The sequence below is a fragment of the Sparassis crispa genome (assembly GCF_003851025.1).
Source record: "Sparassis crispa DNA, contig_000005F, whole genome shotgun sequence".
NCBI classification, from domain to species: Eukaryota; Fungi; Basidiomycota; class Agaricomycetes; order Polyporales; family Sparassidaceae; genus Sparassis; species Sparassis crispa.
In genome coordinates, this window is record NW_020939752.1 from 783,571 (window position 1) to 804,203 (window position 20,633).

Genomic DNA, 20,633 nt, shown 5'->3' on the forward strand with positions numbered 1-20,633 from the left:
CATAATTTGATGCCAGGAAGATGGTCCTCATACCGTCACCCTCTCTGGTCAGGGGTGAGTGTTATCAGATTGGTGGCGAACCATATCTGATTCCTGGACAGGTTTTTTGCACGAATTTTTCCTGCCAAGTTTTAACCCTTGGTCTGCCTTCTTTTTGTGGAATTGGCCATGAGCTGCGGTTGGGGCATATGAGGCTATCGGAGCGGCATTGATTATTGATGTGTCGCTGTAGTAATAGACATATGGATTGCGTAGTACATTATTACTTGTCTAGTTTATCATGTACTTACTACAGCGGCAACCCGGCGTTCCTAACTGGGACCCATGCCGGTAATACACCACCACCACCACCACCACCACACAAGTGTTTCCGGCGGGAGCCGGTGGAGCGGAACTCAGCGAGCAAGCGACGCAGAACTGGTCACTCGTCTGCGTCGCCGTCAACCATGAACAATGCCTCTCTGACGCCATAAAATTCTTGGTGTTTACAAATTTTTGTGAAGCTGAGGACCTCAGGCTCCCAGTTCTTGAAGCGAACATTACTTTCTCGTTCCTAGCGTTTCTCTGTCTATGCGAATGCGCATACACATGCACAACAATTTCATCGGCCTCAGCTCTTTACTAACATCTCAGCACCAACCCCTATTTCGTCTACACTGGCCGAGAATATCGTTGGAAGGTACAGGACCACCGGATCGCAATGGAGCCGTCAAATTCGGTGCCTGTCGCTCAAATTGCCCCAAATTCGAAAGGCCGCCAGACGGCGGCGGAACTTGCTCGGAGACGAGAGCGGGCAGAATTGCCACAAAACAAATAGCGCTCAACAACTGTGTAAAAAGGACACTTTCACTTTTGGGTCGGGAGAGCTTGCTCTCCGAGCAAGTACTTCTCGTATTCGCCAAATGGGCTCTATGAGATAAGTTCCATTCAGCTTCTTGTTGCAATAGGGAAGTGATTTCGACTCTGGCCCTATTCTATTTGAGGTTTCTCGTGGGTCAACGGAGATGTTTCTGGGGCGTTAGCGCTTGGGTGCTGTGAGTGCAGATTCCTTGCTTCTGTTGTATACGATTGACGTGTGAAAATCTCAAGAAGATGTATTTCTCCACAGTGTCATTATCGTATGGAGGATGGCCACTGAACTGTATGTACACTCGAATGGCCTCTGACAGCACACCTACCAGGCTGCAATCCCTTTTCTCATCGCAATAAGTTTTAGGACAGGAGCGTCATTCCAGGCGCAATGGCAGAGCTGGGTCCGCGAGGACATCGATCGGATCAGACGATGGACCACGAACCCCTTGGGTTCATATTGCAGGTCCTGTATTCCCTCAAATGACATTCGTGCCGCCTTTCCTCTACTGTATGGCTGAATGAAGACACTTCTGGTTACTCCTCGGGTACTACTGGCCATCGGATACGCGTCTTCTAGCCCGGAACTCTTGTACGAGTAGTTTGTTGGTTGTTTAGCAATATTTCTTCTGGGTTTGGCTCTTCGCCTCACGAAGGTATTGAAAAATGTCGATCTCTTGTTTTACTGGTGGTCTTGGTCTATCATTCCTTCTCTGTGTTGCCCTATGCCACTCACCCCAATGGCGCGAACTATCTCGTTCCCTTCCGTCTTCCGGGTCTACTTCTGCGGGCATGTCACAACTAAGGTTTTAACTAACATGAAGATGGTTATCAATCTACTGAACTTCGAGATGCGGCCAGAGCTCTAGTCCAAAGCCTGCACCCCTGTCGCACCCGCATCGCGCCCAGTGTGCGCTCACTATTAACATACTCAAGAATAAATCCAAACATGACTTGCCGCATCACGAGCAGTACTACTGTGGGCAGCATTACTCATACTTGGTGCGATTTTTTTGCCCTCACCGAATTTGCGCTCTGGACACCCACTTACTACCATCAATGTCTATATTTAGTGGAGAGACGTTCGGACAGCGTGCATAGACGATCGGGTTCGTCTCCTCCCTGCAGCCGGACTGGATGCGTATCGTAGGTGGTCATGGGCGGCAGTACCCGCTGTCATTTCGGCCATCGCCCTTGCAGTGGATCCTGAAGCTTGAAGGCACAGGGAGGCGCAGCACCTTCGCCCTTCTTGGTCCCAGCGGGATGCCATTTGATCTCCGTCGTCGTCCTTTGTCTTCTCTTTTTTTCTTGTTATCGATTGTTTTCGCTCGTGAATCTGTCTCAATACGCGGCGAGCTCTCTGATGCTGGTCTTCACCTCTACTCCGCTCGGTCAATGAACGACCCGTCTAGCCGCACAGCCTCACGTGTAAGCTATCTTTCACCTCGACAGCATGTTCACCGTCATATATATTTCTTATCGATAGTGCATCTAGCGAAGGGCGCAGCCGCACCTCATCTTCGGTCTTCCTCAGAAATACGTGGGACAGGTTACAGCAGCACCTTATCTGCGATGACTCTTCGCCGTCAAGCCTCAGTGCGTTTTGGGCATCACAGACCCGCAAATCATGACGAATACCTCCGCGAAACGTGGCGGAGCGATGGCCATAGTTATCGGCGTCGCACCACGGATGGAGTGTGTTGCATGTGAGATGTCATCGCTTGTCTGCGTCGTTGCATATTGAGTGCCATTTTGACGACACATCACTTATGTCCGTCGACCGCGAGAGACACGTGTAGAAATCGACCCTGCACTATCGCTCTTGTAGAAAATAAAAAAACAAATTGATATTGTCGTCGCGCGAACCTCGAGCGCGATACCACTCCCGCGAATTGCATGCAGCGACATGGAAGACCAACACGTGGCCTTATCGGAGGGTCCCGCGGACGCAAAACGCGAACGCGCGCAAAATGCGAGGCACGCCTCCACAACTCCCGGCAACAAAGCAAGTCAACATTCCGTGAGAGAGTGCCCATATTCCCATACCGCGCTGCGGCTCGCACGGTCGAACGCGTGTCGGACGAAGAACCTGCCCGGCGAGCTGCGGATGGACGCCGTCGGGTGGTCGGGTGCCGCAGAAGCTGAACGGGGAAGCACTCTGAAGGCACGGAACCAGAAGAGGACAGCGCCAAATTACGGGAGACGCCACAGTGTAAGGATTCAGAAGGGAGTTCAGTAAGGAACAGACCGTCCGATGAAGAGGGGGGACTGAATGGTGGAGCCTATCAGACCCCATGGCCATCTCCTGTGCCAATCTCCAGCGAAGCGCGATGTTCCGAAAATACGTTCCGAGATCCGCATGCGGGATGATGACTGAATTTATGAGCACACTCCATGCATGAACGCGCAGAAGCAAGAGCTAGAATATTGAAGGCGAGAGCTGGGGAGCCCAAGTTGGAGCCCGCGGCAAGCTGGATCCTGGAACGAGGGATGCCATGAAGACCCGATGAAGACGAAGACATCGGAGACACCGAGGGTACTTTCCATTGCGGATGATCGTCGATAATCAATGGTCGCAGCGTCTCACATTCCGATTCGCCCGGCGATGCCTAATACGAACGTGCCCACGGATTTGCTCGGGCCAGCGGATCCCGTATTCGAGCCATGGCGCAATCGGAAGTCGAAGGCCGCAGCTGAAATGAAACTTTCCTGCAACCAACTTCGGGATATTTGTAGCATTGCGTCATTGCAGTCCAGGAGCGATGATCAGTGACGTTTGGGTGTTGGCGAATTCGAATGTTTCGAGCCTTTGCGACAACTTTCTATGTGGGAGCCATCGTATCGATGAGATGGGGGGACTTTGGCAGTGATGTCAATCGGGGAGAGACGAGGATGAGGCCGGGTGGATCGAAGTTATCCAGTGTGAAGATAACCGTATTACAAGGATGCTGGATAGCCAAAATGTACTTAGATCCTACAGATACCGGAGCCGCGAAAAAGGCCAACTTGGATGTAGCAAGAAGCCGACGGCGAGGGGGTCGATTATTGTATTTGGACACAATCTTGACAAACGAAGGAGAGGGCTGCAGCCCACGACACGTCGACTCTGCTCAGCACGTAAAAGGCCTGTCGATCGATCGCTAGCTTGCAAGCCAAATTCAGGCCGTACCACAGGCGAACAGTTGAAGGAGGAGTTCTTGAACCGACCAAGCGATCGCAAATAAATGCACTGAGCCAACTGTGGAAACACCATTGTCTTGCTCCCGCCAGTGGAATCATGAGGGCGGTAGGCCCTTATATGGTGCCGTCAACTGTGAGAGACGTTAGTACGTCAGCGTACTATCGATTTCTTGATCTTTACCAGTAGTGATGGTGTATACACAAGAGGGGGAATCAGGAGATCAAAAGGGTGTCGAGTTTGTCGCGTACAATATTTGTCACCTGGAGGCACGGTTAAATCATGTGTCATGCGTGTCGAAAGGTCAGGCCTTCAGGGCCAGAATCCGCCGGTGATGAAAACACAGAACATAACCATTGTGAGACCATAAAGCCGAAAGTCGTGACCGAGCAATTATTCTGAGGATGATGTTCATGAAGGAAGGCGGCGACGAGTTTTGGTTACATTTGTTAGCGAAGGACCTAAATTTGCGCAGCTAGAAACTTCGGCTGCTCGGAAAATTTCACCTCTGTTGCTCCTCCGCTTCATCCAGGGACTTCGTGGCTCTTCTCTTACTGGCCGAGAACTTTTCAGGTCAAGAACAGGTATAGACATGGCAACTCTATTATCCCTCGGACCCAGTCTCATGCCCCGTGCAGGACCAGTTCTAGTTCCGCAGTCTGCCGCCGGTCCCTGCGAGAGCCAACCACTGTGGGGGAGAGTATATTGACAAGTGTGGAGGAGGCAGAGGCTGGCCGGGAAGAGAACATTATTGAAGGTGAGTGAATGAAAACCTCGTGTCGGTCAGCGGCAGAGGGCATGGGCTAGGAAGCGCGTGCGGGCGGTGCAGCCGAATGCTTTGTGATGCTGCCTGTTTTGGGCAGCCATGGCTCTCGCGCTACTTATAATCCATGACTCATTTGACTCCGTCTTGTTCAATGATCAACCCTTGCCTCCTTCAGTTCTGTTCACTTACCGAGGGTCTTCCCTATGATTTCCCTTAATCCCGGCTCGCTCTGCGACGTCTGCGCAGAGGAGTATGGCCCGCACAACTACCCTCATTCCATTCCTTGTGGTGAGTCTTGCATCAGATGGAAATTTTATTCCGGCCGAAGTCTTAGCAAATTTTTTTTGGTTCGTCCACTCGTAGGACATGTACTATGTCTCGACTGCTGCAACAACATACTCCAGAAAACGTCGCCACGTCTTACTCCCTCCTGTCCTTTCTGTCGCGTGCAGTTCACCAGCGACGACATTCGTTTGATTCGTCTTGACTTCGGCTCCAGCGGCTATGCGACTCCCCGCACAGGTACCATCGAGGCCAACCACCAGCCTGCCGATGGGAGCGATGATGATATCTTGCTGTTGAACCCCGGCCTTCTCAAAACACGCGCAGAGGCGCGGCGGCTCGAGTACAAAGTCGCCAAAGTCGCAGCGAAGAAGTGTTCTGTCGAGGAGGTCACGACACTCCACAAGGAGCTTCAGGTGTGGTTGACGTCTGACTCCAAGCCCGATGATCAGGTTCGTGTCGATGTTCTCTTCAACAAGGGGATCTTGGCTGATACATGACATGGACGTACAGGTCTCTTCTCTTCAGCTCAGCGCCGCCCTGCTACGTGCCATTCTCGTGAACCATCTCGCACATTCTGAGGCCACCAAGCATGCTAAGAGTGTCGAAGCGAACCTCAGGCAGAAGTTGGAGGAAGCTGAGTCGGATAAGACTCAGCTAGAGGCGGAACTGCGCAAGTGAGTACATAGCTTGTCATTCTTGCATATAGGTACTGATTAGGTATTCACAGAGTGGTACGGTACCTTCATTATCACGATTTAGCATGGTCATTGACATTATTTTGTCTAGCGAGCGCAATATTCGGCGAAGGCGCAGGAATGTCAGTCCCTTCGCGCAGAGTTTAGTCGTCACAAGATCAAGACTGTGGCACCGAGCCTCGGGGTACCCGCGATGCCACCCCCAGGCACCATTTCTTCTCTCCAAAACGGCGGCCTTATTTCGCCTCCTCGTCCTCAGTCTACTTCTTCTATTCTTCCTTCTGCACGTTCAGGCGCTACTTCTCCGACTTCTCCTACACGCGCTTCCTACGCGCCTTCCATTCAGTCCCCCCTTGCGCGCGGGAACACTAGCTCCCTTCACGCCCGGTCCCAGTCCACTGCGCCTCACTTACGATCCATGACGCCTTCCGTACGCACCGCGACACCTGCTATCACACACTCTTCATCGATAGGAGCAGAGGCTCCTCACTCTATGCCCAGCAAGGCGCGCCGGCTCTCGAGCCCTCCGCCGCCTCTAAAAATGACTCGTACCAGCAGCTCCAGCTCGGACGAGAAAGAAAAGGAGAAGCAGAGGGACGCGCGGAGGGTCCAGCTGATCCAGCGCTGGATTCCCTCTATTGACGCTGCGCACCTGCCGACAGGAAGATCGGATAGGTTTCATTCCACTTTGTCATCAGGCCACACGTCGTCCGCCGTCCCCACACCTCCACCACGATACAAGACTCCGTTTTCCGCGCACTCGCCTTAGCGGCTGCCTCATGAGCGCTATCTATTACACGTTATACCTGTGGTCTCAGTATGATACTAGACGTCTATTGCTGAGTTGCTCCTCTTATTTGTTTCTCTACGTCATGGATTGACACTGGAACTTAGCTCCCCTTTGCCCCGTTCTGTGCACATATTTAGCCGCTTATATTTTTTCTTGGGATCCTTGGTTATTACCTTCCCGTTCAGATTTCTCCACCTCTGTGGCCGATTCCCCTTTTTTCTGTGTTTATCAACTTCAGCTTCTTTGTGCATATCTTTACGGAGTTCTACTTATAATTCTTATCCTGTAATTTCTCTGCCTGGAATACTTCTCTGTCGAACTTCTCGAACTAACCACTCGTGTAGCAAAAATTGTCTTTTTTATCGTCTTCCTTACCTCGCACTTAGAACGAGTTTACGATACTGAATACGAATATCACGAATTCGATGACTTTTACACGCGTTATCGTTGCCCTCTGCCCTGGGCAAGACAGAACACACTGTGTGCGATTTGCAATTGGATGTCAGTCAGTGAGTACGCTGGCGCAGGGTTTCCCACCGTTCTGTTACCACAACGGCGGTGGTGAGAACTTTTCACTGTGGAAGACTCAAAGCGCCGTGGTGCAGGCACAACTCTATCACGCCCGCGCGAAGACGAAGGCGAAGTGGACATCCGCGCGAGGTTATACCGATCCGAAGCCCCGCAGAAATAAGCACTGGGAAGAACACACAGCAAATTGCATGAGACTCGGATCCATGTCTCAGGCCCAGGTTGTTTCGCAAGGGTCGTGCAGCTGCATACAAGAGACGGTGCCGCTGGAGAGCTTCGCTCGATGTGACTGGCCCGTTGGGGTATGACGTGCAGTCACATGCGGTGGGGGGGGTCTGCCAGGTGTACGTGCCGCACAGATGGACAGTGTCATGCGCCAGGCAGCAGCGTCTGTCTTGTGGGCAGAAAATTCAAAAACACAGCCCAGTATGCTGCGCTGTGTGTTTGAATGGGCGGACGGACCTTGCAGGTGGGGAGGGCACAGATAATCGCGCCGTGCAGCAGCATCTGTCGCGCTCCACGAAGAAGGCAGGAACTCCAAGCACCAAGTGCAAGTAGCCTGGGCTCTGCGTCTGTGTCAGCGGACGGACATAGTGTGAGGGGGATACTGGAACTCACTGCACACTTGGTAAGGAGGCGGAGCATGCTGTCTTACATGCCTGGCGTCAGCAGGTAGACATAGGGTGTAGGGCTACCCCTCGCTGGCGATAGGTGACCCACATGGACGGTCGTGGGGGGGTAAAGTCCATGGCTGGAGGGTGACCAGGCATGTAGGGCTTAGCCGCTTATCTGAACCGTGCATAGATCAGGGAGAGGGTAAAAGTTGCTCACCAACGCTGTTCAAAAATGTGATAGACATGCATCAGTGCAGAGAAGTCCTATGGGAAACACCTCCGGCCATATAGAGGAAAATGCGCCGCAAATCACTGAGACAAAAATCATTCTGTGGCTGTGCTCTCCGCCTAGGGTCATCGGGCGGCACACCTAGATGGCCCCGAGGACGCGCGCATCAGAAAAGAATCCTGTATTGTTGGATCGATCGAGAGTATGCGAATATGGTGCCTTCGCTGCCAAAGCAAGTCGAAGAGTGGAGCATGGAGGGTGCTGATGGAGCGGACCGTTCGAATGAGGGAAGTGTGCAATGAAAGCCTCCAGGGCGCAGACCAACGCTTCTCCGCATCCCTGAACTTAAAACAGCGATCGGGCACGTCGCGTGGAAGAGGCTACACACGATCAGATGGGCCATAAGCTGTGCCCTAATGCCTTGCGCGTTATTAACTGCCACTGAGATCCTGCTCAATTCTGTGAAGGAAATGCATGCCAGGAAAAGTAAAAGTCCATGCATATGATGTCGACCCGGGGCCTTCACTCCACTGTTTCACTTCAAAGTCCTGCGCTGGAACTCCTGAAAACGCCGCATCGATCTTCTCCGATGCTACTCAGCAGGGAATATGTGTTCGGAAAGAGCCTGTATGCGGTCCAAACTGTCACTGCTAAGATGCCCGTTATGCTCGTCAGCGTGCTCAGTAATGTTGACCGCATGCTTACCGTTTGACTTTGAAAAAATAACGTCAACAGTTACGACTGCAGGTAAGTGTTTGAACGGTCACTGCGATTATTCTTCATGTGCCCTGTTGGCGGTGCTAGACCAGTGGCACGGGCTGCAATGCATAGTCAACAAATACTGTTCTAGCAATTGCGTGTTGTTTTCTACGTTCCTCATACTGTGGCCAGGCGACCGGTACATGATACCGAGGCAATCCGTTAAAAATACTTGGCTCACGAGGGACCCAACGCGAGCGAAAATTCTGATCGTGGGGTAGAATGGCAGTAGTGTTATCCAAGTGCTAGCATTAGACTTACCTGCCTGCATACCTAGCTCGAAATGTAGATATATTTGGTTCGATTGACGCATTTCACTGATACTTAATGACCAACGACAAGGGATACTCACCGGAATCATTCAAGTCGACCATGTCAACATTCACGTTCATTTCACGCCATAATGTGATAGAGTAAATGGTTGTGTCTAGGTTCAATAACTCACGGGGTCAGATGTTCGATTGGACGCAATACGCGCCTTCAAATAAGACGGGGGCAGAGCCGTCTCGGAGTAACGCGAGACGCTGTAGGAGGTACGTCGGTTAGTTGTCTTCAAATAACGCGAAACGTCCACTCTGCATTAAGCGCAATTCCAGCCTTTGGTACACATAAGACCACTGTTCAGCTGCGTATGAGTTGACGAACTCAGTCAAGACTCAAAAGTCTTGAGCGAACTTGGAGCGTGACAAACTGTCACTTACAGGCGTGACTCAATGTAACCATGACACACACGCCCTCCACCCGTTCCGAACTGTAAATTCTCCGAGGCTGCATTGCCCGTGTCGTTCCTTTCTGAAATCTTGTATATGTCGATATGACTTCCGATGGCCACCGGCATTCCACGTCTCTGTCACAGAACCACAAAGCACAACTCGCTAACGCATATAATGAACTGGGCAAGGAACTTTCATCGCAGAGAATCAGAGTAGTCGGCAATTATACGTTAGGGAAGGTTATAGGAGAAGGTACGCGACCACGAGTCATGCCGCGGAAGTGATGAACTTATGCCGTTCTGCAGGAACGTACGGGAAAGTACGTCTCGGTGTACACCGCCTAACCGGCACTCGTGTCGCAATCAAGCAGATCCCGAAGGCTATGTCTGCCTCATTAACGAGGGAGATACACCATCATCGACAGCTGCATCATCCACATGTAACACAGCTTTACGAAGTTATCGCCACGGAGTCCAATATCTGGCTCGTTACGGAGCTCTGTTCCGGCGGTGAGCTCTTCGACTACCTCGCGGAGAAGGGCCGCCTTGATGAGGCCGAGACGCGCGTGTTATTTGGACAACTGTGTCTTGCGGTTGCCTACGTCCATGAAAAGGGCATCGTGCACCGTGATTTGAAGCTGGAGAACGTGCTTCTGGACGAGCGCTGTCGCGTGAAACTGGGCGACTTTGGGTTCACGCGCGAGTTCGAGCGGGGCACGCTCCTGGAGACGTTCTGCGGTACCACAGGGTACGCTTCTCCCGAGATGCTGTTGGCCAAGAAGTATCTCGGTCCAGGCAAGCCGCGCGTTCGATCAGTCTGTGAGGTCGATTCTCATTGAAGCGTATGACTGTAGAGGTGGACATTTGGTCACTGGGGATCATTCTCTACACTCTTCTGACGGGCACGCTGCCGTTTGATGACGACGACGACAGCGTGATGAAGGAGAAAGTCGTGAAGGGGGTGTTCGAAGACCCAGAATGGCTTTCTGATGGTATGCAGAACGACTTCCTCGTCGTGACGTTGCTCACATTGGATTTTTCAGAGGCACGTGATTTGATTAAGAGTATACTGCAGGTAGACCCGTCTGTCAGACCACAAATCTCGCAGATCTTGGCACACCCTTGGTTCACGCCTCGTTCCCTTGTGCCCATACACGCAGTCGCGTCTCAAACCAGTTCGCCTATTGGCTCGCGCCCACCTTCCCCGCCCACTCTTCGTCCTGCGTCGCCCGCAGGAAAGTCGCAACCACCCTCAGCATCATCAGGAAATTCGCATTCTACATATCACTCCGCTTCCTCCGAATTCCCCACTTCCGGACCAGTCACGCCTGACGACCGCGCTACAAATAAGTCTTTTAGCACGCAGAGCCACCCAGATGCCGAAATAAGCGAGGGCATCCTCAAAGCCGAGCTGTCTTTCCTCGACCAGGTCAGAGCCGCGCAACCGAACGTTCTGCTTGAGGATGATCTTGAGACGCTTCCCGAACTGGAGGAAGCGTCTCCCCGCGAAGTGCCGTCAAGTCCCGACCAGATACCTCCTCGACTGTCGCTCTCGCGTCCCATTTCCGGTTCAAATGCGTCCTCCAAGGTCCCTCCCGCCTATCCTCCCCGGACACCGGCCCGCACTAAGCGACGATCCGTCTCCTCCACTCTCTCTGACCCCTCAACGCCAACATTCGACAAGTCAATCCTGCCTGCGCCTCAACAAGACTTCTCCTCTTTGTTGATTACGCCTGCTCCAATCATCTTCTCCACGCCGCTCGAGCGAGATCTCCTGAATTCATTGAGCAACCTCGGCTTGGACACTGGCCAGATTGTGCATTCAGTACTCACGGATGCATGTGATGCTACAGGTGCTTTGTGGTGGCTGTTAAAACGCAAGGCAGAGAGGAAGGCTCTTGAGGAAGGAACTTCCAAGTCAACACCAGACACAGTGGAAGTGCAAGAAGACTTGAAGCGGTATGACGCATTGAAAATGGAAAATAGTAAATCACCAATCGAGGACAAAGGGACTGTATCATCACGCGCAAACACACCTGGCGAATCCATCCCATCCATTTCCGCTACATTAGTCTCAGCGTATTCAGCACCAGAATTGCAGTTCATTCCCCCGACCCCTACGGTCGCGTCCACCGTAACCCCGTCCACCCCCCCACGCACGAAGTCTCCCAACAACCCACTTCTATCACCATCCCATTCCATAGCAGAAACAGCTACTCGCTCGCACCCTTCGACACCTGGAGGCAGCACAAATAGCTCCAACTCCGGCTCGAAAGGACGCAAGAATCGGTCGGGAAGCGTTAGTATCATGCAGCGGGCAACCACTGCCCTCGAAGCAGCAGGGTTGGTACGGAAGAAGTCCACTGAGGTTGTGCGCGAGAAGGAGCGAAACTCCGAGAAGCGAGTAACGAGCGGCGAGGAATCCCGCCCCTCGCATGGGAGTGGCTCCAGCAGGACTGCGAAGACGCCACCATTGCGTGCCATGAAGGACGCAGGGGTTCCTGCCACCCCCCCTTCTAGTATGGACGCGCAACTTCCGGCCATGGGGTCCCCGTGGATCATGGCGGGAGCCAAGGGCTCCCCACCGCCTACCGGATCTCCCGCCGACACGCTTTCTGCCCTCCCGAATATATCTGGGAGTAAAATCGGTAACCGGAACCGAGCCAGTTTGCTTTCCACCTTCCGCATGTGGTTCAAGGAGGATCCGAAGGGGAAGCGGAAGGAGGAGATCGTGATCCCGACAGCAAGCCAGTCATTCCCGCAGACATTAAATAGCCCGACCACAAGTCCTGCGCAGGGGCGGACCCGCGGTGCCCCGAAGCGGCGCGGTAGCGGCTCTCGAAGCAGGTTCGCTACTGGACGGAAGGCACAGCGCGCAAAGCGAGCGTCGGTGTCATCGCGTCGGTCCAGCAGCGTCAACTCGCGACGTTCGTCTGTGCACTCTGCCCAGTTTGCAATGCTGGAGTCTCCGCCGTTCTCGGCCGACCAGGTTGCGAGCATGTCCCGCCAAAGGAACGATCCGGCCCGCCGGTCTTTTGGCAGCCATACGCCAAATTCGGAGCGAGAGGAGTTTGTCTCGAGGCCGTCTTCGGTTCGCAGTTTCACGAACCAGCAACGGCATAGGAAATCTCCCTCTGTGAGCTCCACGGGCTCAATGTACCCTGCGCGTACTGCGTCGCCGCTCCCGAAGTATCACAGAAGAGGTGGATCGGGCTCTTCGACGCGCGTTATCCGACAGATGCAAGCAGCACCACAATCTCATCTCCGGTCGAACTCTGCGTCTTCCGTCCATTCTTTGGCTTCGTCGCGTCAAGGCTCGTCATATGAGCTCTCGGAGAGCGATGGCCGTAGGAATAGCTCGCCAGTGAAGCCCACTCCAAGGCGTTCGTTGGAGGAGACCCCCCGGCGGGCACATTTACCGACCACGTTTGTCGCGCACAAGCGACAAACACCATTTAGCAACCCGAGCGGGAGCGGATATCTGAACTCCTTCGGGAGATCAAGCTGGAAGAAATCATGGGGTCTCGAGCCTCCCGGTTGGCAGACGCGGTCGGCACACCCTGCTATCGAGGTCCTTGCGATTTCTCCTGCCCCAGATGCCCCACTCGGAATACGTGATGTCTTTTCTGGGCGTCAGTCGCTCAGTATGGGTGACGAGTCAGACTGGGTGGACGAAGATGACGACGGGCCTGGATATGCCGGGTATGCCGGAGGGCTGGGTCAGATGCCCGCTATCGCGTCGAGTTCGACGTCACCGTATCCGCAAATAGTGGATACGCCATTATTGTCGCCACCACCAAGAGGGGGATTCAGTCGTGCTACCGGAAAACGAACAATGACGAATACTAGCTCTGGTTCAGGAAGTGCTGCAGGGAGGGGGACTCGAGGGAAGGCTGGCCGTTCGCCTGTCGGGAGAAGCTCGCCCCTACCTACGGAGCCTTCGTTTGAGCCAGCGGACACTCGGGCTGGAAGGCGGCAGCTCCCTGCAGGACGATCTGGGCCTGCATTCCGGCATCCGATACAAGAGGAGGATGAAGGTGAAGAGGAATAATTTCTCGGGTTGTATTGTAGGTCTCAGTCTAAAGGCACGTGTAGAACATTTCTCCTATTCTCCCACTCATTTTCTATCGTTATATGGAACTTGAACATTGTACGGACTGTTAGTACATATTATCGCACCGGCCGGATGGTTTCTTGACCCACGGTGCTATATCACCCTCTCCCCTAGATACCCTTGTACTGTCTATTGTACAAGTCGCTTACATATGCCTATCATGCCATGCCAATCCATACGACGCATCCGAAGAGACGAGTGTGCAAGCAGGGGTGTAAGTTGCAGTCTGACACGGCGTGATTTGGCGTATCGCTTACGCGCAGCGGTGGTGGCAACTGTGCACGCGATTGGCTGTGTTTGGTTCCGGCTCGGTCTTGACTGCCGCCAGCGGCATCTCCCTTCGTCACTCTCGACGACGACCACCAACGATCAGATTTCACGCCCCTCCCTGTTCTACATCGTTTGATACGGTGAGCAGACTGCTCTGGCGCTGGCTCTCTTCTTCGTCCCGTGAAGCTCATCGTCGTTTTTGAACTGCCTGGAAACCAAGATCCTCAGCCTAAAGCCATGTTCGTATCTCTTCCGCTGTGCAATGCCTGATTACAGTGTACTGAACATTTGTCTTGCCCCTTCGTTGCTGTTCATGTAGGTCTGAACCATACGATCCATATCTCCCCCGCGGCGGCTCCTCGTCGAACCCTCCCGGACCTCCGCAGGGCAACCCAAAAACCGCAGCCATCCAACAACAAATCGATGACACTGTTGGGATTATGAGGGAGAACATCACGAAAGTGGCGGAGCGAGGAGAGAGGCTTGACACGCTGCAAAATAAGACGGGTGAGTTATCTGTCGTGATGCGGGTACCTCGTGTGCGGCTACTGCGGCGACGGTGTTGATGGCGGCGGCTGTATTGCCCGAGCAGTCGTACCCACCAGTCTTGATGGATTGCTGAACAAACTTGGTATGCAGACACCCTCGCTGTATCTGCGCAAGGATTCCGCAGAGGTGCGAATCGTGTACGCAAGGTATGTCGGAAATGCCTGACCCCCTCCTATTGACATTGATCATTATCTGTCCTATAGAATATGTGGTAAGTCTGCATACATTGTTCGGCTACTTGTTGGGACGCTGAACTGCCTCGTGGATTCAGGTGGAAGGACATGAAGGTACGTCACCTGCAACCCAAACTTTAAGTCCAAAAGCTGACACTGTAGGGTCAGATGCGCATCATTATAGGAGTGGCTATCGCTATTATCATCATCATCATTGTCGTGTCCGTCGTAAAGGCGACGCACCACTGAGCGCCTCGTGCCCGTTCTCGCATCTCCTGTCCACCCGCGTATATTCTTCTGCAGGTCCGCAAGGCCGCTGTTGTGTTATCTATGCACGTAGTCTAATGTTCGATATCTTCCTCCTTTGTGGTTACATCTGTTGACGAGGCTGTGTCTCTCGAGTCGGACTAATTCTCACACTGTCCTTCCCTTATCATGTGTTCGAGCGATTGAGTTTGGGTCGTTGCTGTACGCGCGCCTGTCGGGGACTTCGACGTCTCGTGGACTACGACTTGTCGGTTGTCTCCGCTTCGTTGAGTACAGATCTTTCTACTGTGATTATGTTTGATGGTTGTTGATTTGATTCCGAGATTCCGAGACTCAGACCTATGCATCTAATGCAAGGTCTCAGCAAGACTGTGTGCTTCTCGATAAGGTCTCCGGCGCTGAACATGAATCCTGTGTTTAAAGTACACTTCCTTCGCGCATGCCGTACACAGGAAACGATCTTCAAAGCTTGTTGTGCCAGTTTCTCGTAAGTCAAAGCTGCTAGACGACCGCAGAAAACATGGGTAGAGTCGGTTCTTCAAGTTAACATACAGACCGATGCTCTTCTTCCACATTTGCGTTTGGATATCGGTCATTGGTAGGTTGTTACCTTTCCGCGTTGTGCTAGACGGACCCTGAGGGCCAGAATCAGAAGAGCTTTGCGTCCACTTCACTCCAGTGGTATCTAGCATAACTTAGGCGCTCTTGGGTTGGACTAATTTTCAATCTTTCTCTTGTCATGCTCTCGCCTGATTGAGTTTGGAACAAGGGCATACATATTGTTATTAAGTTGTGGGCTTCATCGCATAAGTGAATCCCAACGTACCGGTTGTTTCCTTCCTGTGAGTTCACATCTTTTCACTGTGATTATGTTTGATGGCCATTGACTGGATCCAGTGCTGAACGTGAGGCATGGTAAGTAATCACATCGTCCACCGCGGGATACATTTGATTTACTCATTGGATTGTGTATTTGCATGCGCTGTGTTGAGTAGTTGTTTCTGGTTGTCTTCTAGTTCAAGAAAGTTTAACCTGTGATCCATCTTTCTGGTCATCTGATTGCGTAGGTCTCGGGTGGAAACAAGGCTGCCGCTCGACATTGTAAGATTTCAGAGTCTTCAATATTGATACATCCCTCATTACTTCCTTCAGCGTTCCACAACAACAATGCACTTAATATTAATACCTACAAGCAGAAGGATCAACCCAAGCTTTTGTCCCCTCAAATTCGAGGCCCTTTCAAGAGACCAAGGATGATTGCTTGGCCATTGACTCGACATGCGTCAATGATCTGTCCGTATAAATGGGCTCAGTATTTGCTGCCTCTTCTATGCAATGTAGCCGGATGCACCATATCAAGGAGCTAGGTGAGACATTCTGTACTTATTGGCTGGATCCAGTTCATGTTCACTATCTTTAGCGGCACATCTGATGACGAAGTCTTCTCGGTCACACAATATTATGAAGCATCAGAAACAGCTGTGAAAGGTGCCAGAAGCTATGCTGCATGCTGATATGACCTTGTTCAGTGCATATAAGAATGGTTACAGCAATGTGCCCTCATCGACGACTTGTCATTCACTTAATACACAACTCAGTCTGCAGTATTAGTATAAATGCCCATTTTCATGCCGTCTAATTCTGCCTTTGATCTTGGCAGAATCTTGGGAGCTGGTTATCTAGGTCTGTCACATCTACATAACTACTATCTACTTCACTGAATGATGTTGCAGGAAATGTGGTAGCAGCAATGTCTCTACCTAGTCTGTGTATGAGTGCTATTATTGAACTGACACAACTTCCATTTAGCTTCTATGGAATTACCGTCATTCAGACATTCATCTACTACCAACGCAACCACGCAGATTCCATTTTGCTGAAGAGCACAGTACGTTTGTGATAGATACAGTGAAATGAAAGACTAATGATGTTTGTTACTAGATGTTCTTTCTCTGGTGAGATTCCAGCAGACAAATCACACACAGCTGTAGTGACTGGACAGCAGGATACTGGACAGTTCACAGCTGGCATTTGTCACTCATGGCATGTATATATATACGATCACAGATTTTGCTGATGTGTCGCTCCTCAACTTACCAACATGGTGTGTTTTTGAGCCACAATTGTTCTGGTGTCAATGGCTGAACATAGTATGGTTTGTAGGAGTGTCATGGTGAGTATTCCTGCAGCAGTTACTATATAAATGATGCCTTATGTTGTCCACAACTTGATTAGGCCAATGTGTTGGTGACTGTGAGCTGCATGTTATTCTGCATATGCTGCATCCTACTCATTGCTGGGAAAGGGTACAAGTGATCTGACTGTGAGATGGTGCATAATTACCTCATTCTATGACTGTTCTGGTGAATTGATTAGCCCTATCAGTCTTTTCTGCCAGCGAATATGGAGGTGTGAGCATGCCTTCCCATTGTGAGGCTCTATGTGGAGAGCTTATTCTGATTCCCTAAAGAATCGGTTATCAGTCTGTGCACGTATGGTGGTTGCTGACATAAAGTTGTACCCGCACTGCATATAGTAATTTTCTCTTAGAATGGTTATCCGCTTTTTTTACTTTCCATCTTTAGGCCACCCGATTCACTTCGGGTTTCCTGCTTCCTGTTCAAGATTTCCGCAACACAAAGTCGGCCGGCATTCCTTGAAAGTTTATTTCCGATGAAAGACTGGAGGAGGACTGATGGCTGGGGGTGATTGTCTGCATCTCTGCACCCATCCTCTATCTTCTCGCAGCTGCATTCACTCTTCATGTAGATTCTGTATGCTGCATAGATGTGAGTGTGCCTGATACTTCCTCCCTCCTTCTCTCTCTTGCTGATGTCGACACTTGCAGCTTTGGATTTATATCCTCTCCTCATCGTAGACAATAAACCAGCTACTGTGTGGCTCATCGGAGAAGTCGACTCATCTTGGTTCAAACTTCGTGGTGAACCCTTGGCCGTTGTGAGCATCAAGATCGGTTCAAACACTTCAGATGTTTTGAAAGCGTCACGCTTCCAGAGCACCGGGAGTGGAGAGTATGCTTCTGTATGTTGAATTTCTTCTTTTCAACAAATATTTGTTATTCATTGCTTTAAGGTGGAAGCCTTCCAAGACATATTTGATGCCGACACCAAGTTCGGCCCCAGGAACACTATGAGACAGATGCATGTCACGGACATCCACAAAAATGATCTCGTCCTGGTCGAATGTAACGTCAGTCGTTGGAGTGTCAATGCTAAAGGTAAGGCTTCATACGAGAAGGGCTGGACCAAGTGGCGGACAGGTTTCGAACTCATCACTATAGCACGTCTGTATGATGGGCCCCAGGAGATTAGAGCTGTTGTCCCACGCGCGGAAGTTTCATCATTCATCTAAATAGCCTCTATCTTATATGAGCCTGTGCTACTGCTTGTAATCTGCGCTACCTACATTTATTTTCTTCCCCACTATTCGCTTGCAGTGATTGCCACTGTAAATTTACATGGCTTGACTACGGGATTTTCTTGTATACTATTACTATGACTACCGCCTTATCACATGTCGCTCTTGCAGAAATCGATGCTGTGAATATACGTAGGGGGACTAGGGAATCGGACATGGCGTGCGAATGCAGCGCCGCTCACCCACAAGTTATATATGTCAGTGAGCAACAGAAGGATATCTCTCACTTTTCCTGCAGTAGGGCTCCACTAATTTGTGCTTTGAGTGGATGTAAGTGATTTTTTTGTTTTGTAGGTCACTGCCTTCATGATGGCCATGGGTAAGCATTCAGAAACAGCATCCAATATCGTAGGATCACTGATACTATTTTTACAGTCTGCAACACAGGTATGTGCTGTCCTGCCTGCTTATGGTCATCTTGTGTTTGTCTGATGTTCCATGTATAGTAATCACTGTCAAAGGGTACAGGTCCTTTGCATTAGTTGTTTGGTGTCTGAAGTGATGGCAAACTCGCACAGTTTTGTTGTACAGGACTGGGTGAAGCTAGAAGAGATGGCAGTAAGCCAAAACTAATGAGATATTCTTCAGCAATGCTACAATTCCCAACAGTGGGTTGTATATGTAGATTTAGTGGGTGGTGTCATTGCAGATGTCCTTATTGCCACATCCCTTTGTGTGCTGTTGAAACCACAATGCACTGGCTTCTCAAGGTGTGTCCTGAAACTCATAGAGTCATTAAACACTCTGATATGAGCAATCTATAGAAGGACTCACTTGATGCTTATGACCATCATGTTGTACAGTGTCAATACCTGTGTTTTAACAAGGTGAGGCTGCAGTGGCCCATCACATGATGTATGCCTTAATTTTTGGAATCATTGTAGCTTATGTGTGATCACTTGCCTGGTGACAGTGAGTTCTTATCTGCATATATCATTCTATGACCTATGCTAAATCTGTTTGCAGCATGCAGTTATGCCTTATAGTTTCATATGCTTGGTAATTTATTTTGTATTACCAAAATGTGAGCGTTCACTCACTTCCATTAACCTATGAGCTCAACCTTCACTTAAGTGTTGTTAAACTCTCTCTTGACTTCTCTGAATGCAAGGCAACATCTGTTAAATAACAGTACTTGGCCTATTACCACCTCTGTGTCTTTATCTCCAATGAGCACCTCCTGTGGAGTCGTGAGCTCTATCCCTGTACAAAACCATCTTGGTGGATTATGCGATGAGACAGTCAGTTGCTCTTACTGTTGATATCACTCAATGAAGCTGAAGCGATGCAGTGTCTAGAAATCTCAATTCAAACCACCAGAGATGTTAAAGTAGATGTTGGGCCTCCAACACCTGTGGTAAACAATCACTGTCAATTTTTCATATCTTCTTGACTGAGTATGTGTAGAACAAGAAAACTGCATTTTTACCCACAACAGTCGAAATCCTCCCAAATGTCTGAATGGGGCTGCTGCACTAAAGGGCAAGCACATCAGTTAGAAAGTTATCTTGAACGATCTGTCTTGTGAGTTTGAGTTTTTAACATTCACCAACACATATACTCAGCCTTACTGTATTGTCAGAGATGTTGAACCATTGTAGTTTTCAATTGTGTTCAAGTACTGGTGTTAGTTTGACATTTCTTTATTCATATCCTGGTCATTTATAGTATTCACCTACAATCTGACAATGTGTATGTAAAAATTGAATATGTAATGCATTTACCATTGCTGTGCCCATTGATGACAGCTCTTCATGGAACTTGAGCGTCTGATCTAGGTTTGCTCCTTCATTGCATTTCATATTCTGAAGCTGAGCCCTTACTGCACTGGAGTACGTTAGTGCAGAGCATAGGTAAACCTGCAGGTGTCCTAACCGGTACCCCTACCCATACTCGTAAGGGTATAGTACCCGCATGCATGGGTATAGGTTTGCCACAGGTTGCTGCAGGTTCTGTACCCTTGCAAGTATGCACATGGGTCATGTCTAATAACAGGTAGTACACAACTATTTACTCTGAAAGAACTATGGCATCTCATCCCTCCACAAGGCCTTCATCTTCCCCTTCGCCCTCTGGACTCAAAGTAATGGCCAACACATCTTTGTCAAAAATGAGACCAAGACGACTTGACTCTGCAAGGCATAGGAGAGTGTGCACTGACTGTGCTGACAGACCGTTACAGATGTGAGAGAGGAGAAGCTGTTCTTTGCTGAAGAGATGCTCAACATCCACTAATATTGCTGCAAAAATCTTTTAGCACAAGATGGGAGCAGTCAAAAAGGTGTGGTGGTCACACATTGCCATGAGTTTCCACACTTGTCTTGTATGGCGATGAGCTACCTTACTATCACTGGCGCACTGTCCAATTAATGATTTTCTCGAGCTGTTTCGCACCTGAAATGGGTGACCACCCGTGC

The 20,633-nt window shown here is 50.5% G+C and overlaps 4 protein-coding genes across 4 annotated transcripts; all 4 read left to right on the top strand.

Annotated features, from left to right (window-relative positions):
* Window positions 1–4,996: 4,996 nt before the first annotated feature.
* On the top strand, window positions 4,997–5,920 carry SCP_0602880 (hypothetical protein; the record flags this gene model as incomplete). Its single annotated transcript, XM_027759422.1, has 4 exons — window positions 4,997–5,081; window positions 5,157–5,527; window positions 5,589–5,752; window positions 5,806–5,920. The coding sequence occupies 4 exons, from the start codon at window positions 4,997–4,999 to the stop codon at window positions 5,918–5,920; spliced, it is 735 nt and encodes a 244-aa protein (XP_027615223.1).
* A 46-nt stretch (window positions 5,921–5,966) lies between these two features.
* On the top strand, window positions 5,967–6,542 carry SCP_0602890 (hypothetical protein; the record flags this gene model as incomplete). Its single annotated transcript, XM_027759423.1, has 1 exon — window positions 5,967–6,542. The coding sequence occupies one exon, from the start codon at window positions 5,967–5,969 to the stop codon at window positions 6,540–6,542; it is 576 nt and encodes a 191-aa protein (XP_027615224.1).
* Window positions 6,543–9,507: 2,965 nt separating this feature from the next.
* Window positions 9,508–14,760, top strand: SCP_0602900 (Pkinase-domain-containing protein; the record flags this gene model as incomplete). Its single annotated transcript, XM_027759424.1, has 10 exons — window positions 9,508–9,658; window positions 9,712–10,200; window positions 10,260–10,397; window positions 10,449–13,442; window positions 14,010–14,028; window positions 14,109–14,296; window positions 14,429–14,484; window positions 14,542–14,549; window positions 14,610–14,625; window positions 14,680–14,760. 10 exons carry the CDS (start codon window positions 9,508–9,510, stop codon window positions 14,758–14,760), a joined length of 4,140 nt encoding a protein of 1,379 aa, XP_027615225.1.
* Window positions 14,761–17,554: 2,794 nt separating this feature from the next.
* SCP_0602910 (hypothetical protein) lies at window positions 17,555–19,202 on the top strand (the record flags this gene model as incomplete). Its single annotated transcript, XM_027759425.1, has 10 exons — window positions 17,555–17,567; window positions 17,627–17,820; window positions 17,872–17,988; window positions 18,511–18,535; window positions 18,592–18,603; window positions 18,663–18,678; window positions 18,735–18,774; window positions 19,020–19,043; window positions 19,101–19,128; window positions 19,183–19,202. 10 exons carry the CDS (start codon window positions 17,555–17,557, stop codon window positions 19,200–19,202), a joined length of 489 nt encoding a protein of 162 aa, XP_027615226.1.
* Between the last annotated feature and the right edge of the window lie 1,431 nt (window positions 19,203–20,633).